Raw genomic sequence first — 2,753 nt, forward strand, 5'->3', positions numbered from 1 at the left:
AATTATAATAGATACACATAGTTGTAAATATATGGTGCACTGGTTAAGTGGTGTCAGGTGCTCTTAACCACTTAACCAATGTACCGTGTGTGTGTGTGTATATATATATATATATATATATATATATATATATATATATATATATGAGCCCTGGTGATGCAGTCATTAAGAGCTCGGCTGCTAACCAAAAGGTTGGCAGTTCAAATCCACCAGCCACTTCTTGGAAATCTATGGGGCAGCTCTACTCTGTCCTATAGGGTCACTATGACTCAGAATGGACTCAGTGGCAATGGGTTTGGGGTTTTTTTGTTCGTTTATATGTGTATATATATATATATGTATACTTACATACATGCATATGTATATATTATATAGAAAAAAACTGAAATCTGTGCATTGACTCCTTCTAGCAAAACCTTTTGAGCCTACCTCAGAGACACCCAAATCTAATTAAAATTTTCTCCAAAATTATTTCTAGAAACATGTGCACTGTAATTGGAGCAAATCATTTTGAAGCAATATTTAAACATAAAATTTAATAGGGTGATGGTTTTTTAAAAAAGAAAGCTCAGTTACAGACACAAACTAAGTGAAATTCTTGAGTCTTTGTTTTTCAGAATAAAAATTACATGTTTATTCGAGGCAGATGTGACATGGTGACATTTGCTTGAGAAAAAAAGTCTCAGAGTACTTGGACAAGAAGAAAATCACTGTATTTCTTTCTCTAAAGGATTAATAAACAAGAAAAAGTTCTGGCTGCCACTCAGACTTCAGAACAAAAAAAAAATCCAAGGAAGAAAAGTGGAAATATAAGGGGAAAATTGAGAGTGTGGTATAATGACAATAAATGAGAACCAAGTTCTCCAGGTTGTGTAAGAGAAAAAGGACCTCCACACAGGGAAGGGCCACCAGACCCACAGCCGGGACGCTGCCCCTCAGGCCTTTCCCGGTCGTCATTACATTATTCCCTGAAGGTCTGCACCCCATGGACACTCTGGCTCAGCCCTTGACACACACTTTTTCTCTGAACTCTCCAGAGGCAGGTGAGGCCACTTGGAAGATTTAATCATGACTTTTAGCTACAGGCACCCAGATAACAAAGGGGATAGGAGCAGAGAGTAGCCGACGATCTCCAGTTTGGGCCTTCTGGTCAGTACTGGTTTCCTGGGAGCCTCCGCCCATTTTAGTAGTATCCCTGGAAGAGGAAGCAGCTCAGAGATGCCCGGCTTTCACTCTCCTCTCTCCTTCCCGTCCTGGAGCCTCCCTCTGACCATGGGGACATTTCCAAGGGGGCAGGTAGTGGTCCTGCGTCCTCACCAGTTTCTTGGGGGCCTCGGTAAGGAGCCCGTGCCCCTAGGCCACCCAGAAGCCCCGGGCCAGCAGCAGCAGTTGCCTACACACACCTCGGAGCTTGAGGTTGCCAAGGATGAGGATAAACGGGTGGACCGAGGTGCACAGGTAGAGAAGGATCTGCCACGGCCAGTACCAGTCGCTCTCAGAGGAGATGAAGCCTGCGGCGTCGACGATGAGGGACACAAAGGACAGCGCATAGAGGGCAAGGAAGGAGATGAGAAACCTGAGGGCGCGAATGTGAGCCAGCGCGCGCGGGTCCTGCAGGCCAGGCGAGTGCGGCTGCATCCTGAGTGCGTGTCTGCGCAGCGAGCAGATCAGCAGTGCCATGGAGGCCAGGAACAGCGAGCAGGGCACCGAAAGCGTCACCAGCTTCAGGGGCAGGAAATAGTGGATCTCCAGCCTGTGGCTCCACTCCTTGTAGGTCTTGTTCCCCATGAAGCCCCGGATCAAGAATCCCTGATACATGAGGTGGTTTCCCCAGAAGAAGAGCAGGGTGGCCACAGTGGACATGGCCAGGGAGCTGAGCAGCAGCCAGGGCACCAAGGCCGGCAGCCTCCACTTGAGCCAGAGGAAGGCGGGGTGCCTGACGCTGGCGATCTTGGTGCAGAAGAGCGCGCTCAGCCAGGCGCCCAGCCAGAAGGTGGCCGTGTTGAGGAAGTTCCAGTGCAGGCCAAAGAGCTGGCGCGCCAGCCCTCGTGAGTACTGCACCAGGTCCTTCGCGTAGTAGAAGTTGTTAACCAGGCCCACCCACTGCAGGCAGAAGCGTGCCGCGCCTAGGCTGAGCAGCACCAGGTCGGGGGGCAGCAGCCGGCCGCGCCGCCGCCACTCGCCACCCAGCGCCAGCACGATGAAGCCGTTGGCCCCGATGCCCAGCAGGCACAGCAGCACGAAAAGCAGTATGAAGAAGGTCTGGAGCTCCAGCTGCATCCCGGGGGCACCTGCAGTCCTGGCCCACCTGGAGTCCCAGCCCACCGTCCTTCCTGGATCCTTCGTGGGGAAAGACTGAGTGGGGCACAGGGGCTCTGCATCTGCCCTGCTTGGAGAGGGAGTTCGCTCAGACCAAGTAGGAAGGTGCCTGACCGAAGGGCAAGGATGCAAATGTCTCCAGGCTTGGTTACCACTGCCTGCCCGCAGCCCTTGATTTGCCTCTGGTTTTGCCTGCATGCTGTCATGGTTGATATTAACACTAAGCATTTGCCAGCCTGTCCTGGTCCCTGTGAACAGCTTCCCCCCATCAGACCCTTCTGAAGACTCCAAGCCTAGGTGCAGCTAGTGTAGGAGACGTTCATACCTTGGAAAACCAAAACACCAGTTGCAGTGGCGTCCTCTCTGACCCAAGGTGATGCCAAGTGTGTCAGAGTAGAACTGGGCTCCATAGGGTTTCAATGGCAGATTTCTCA

The 2,753-nt window shown here is 51.2% G+C and overlaps 1 protein-coding gene across 1 annotated transcript; it reads right to left on the reverse strand.

Moving 5' to 3' along the window:
- Window positions 1–1,353: 1,353 nt before the first annotated feature.
- On the reverse strand, window positions 1,354–2,280 carry TAS2R41 (taste 2 receptor member 41). Its single transcript, XM_003422804.2, has one exon. It carries the CDS (start codon window positions 2,278–2,280, stop codon window positions 1,354–1,356), a length of 927 nt encoding a protein of 308 aa, XP_003422852.2.
- Between the last annotated feature and the right edge of the window lie 473 nt (window positions 2,281–2,753).

This window comes from Loxodonta africana, chromosome 8 (assembly GCF_030014295.1).
Source record: "Loxodonta africana isolate mLoxAfr1 chromosome 8, mLoxAfr1.hap2, whole genome shotgun sequence".
NCBI lineage: Eukaryota > Metazoa > Chordata > Mammalia > Proboscidea > Elephantidae > Loxodonta > Loxodonta africana.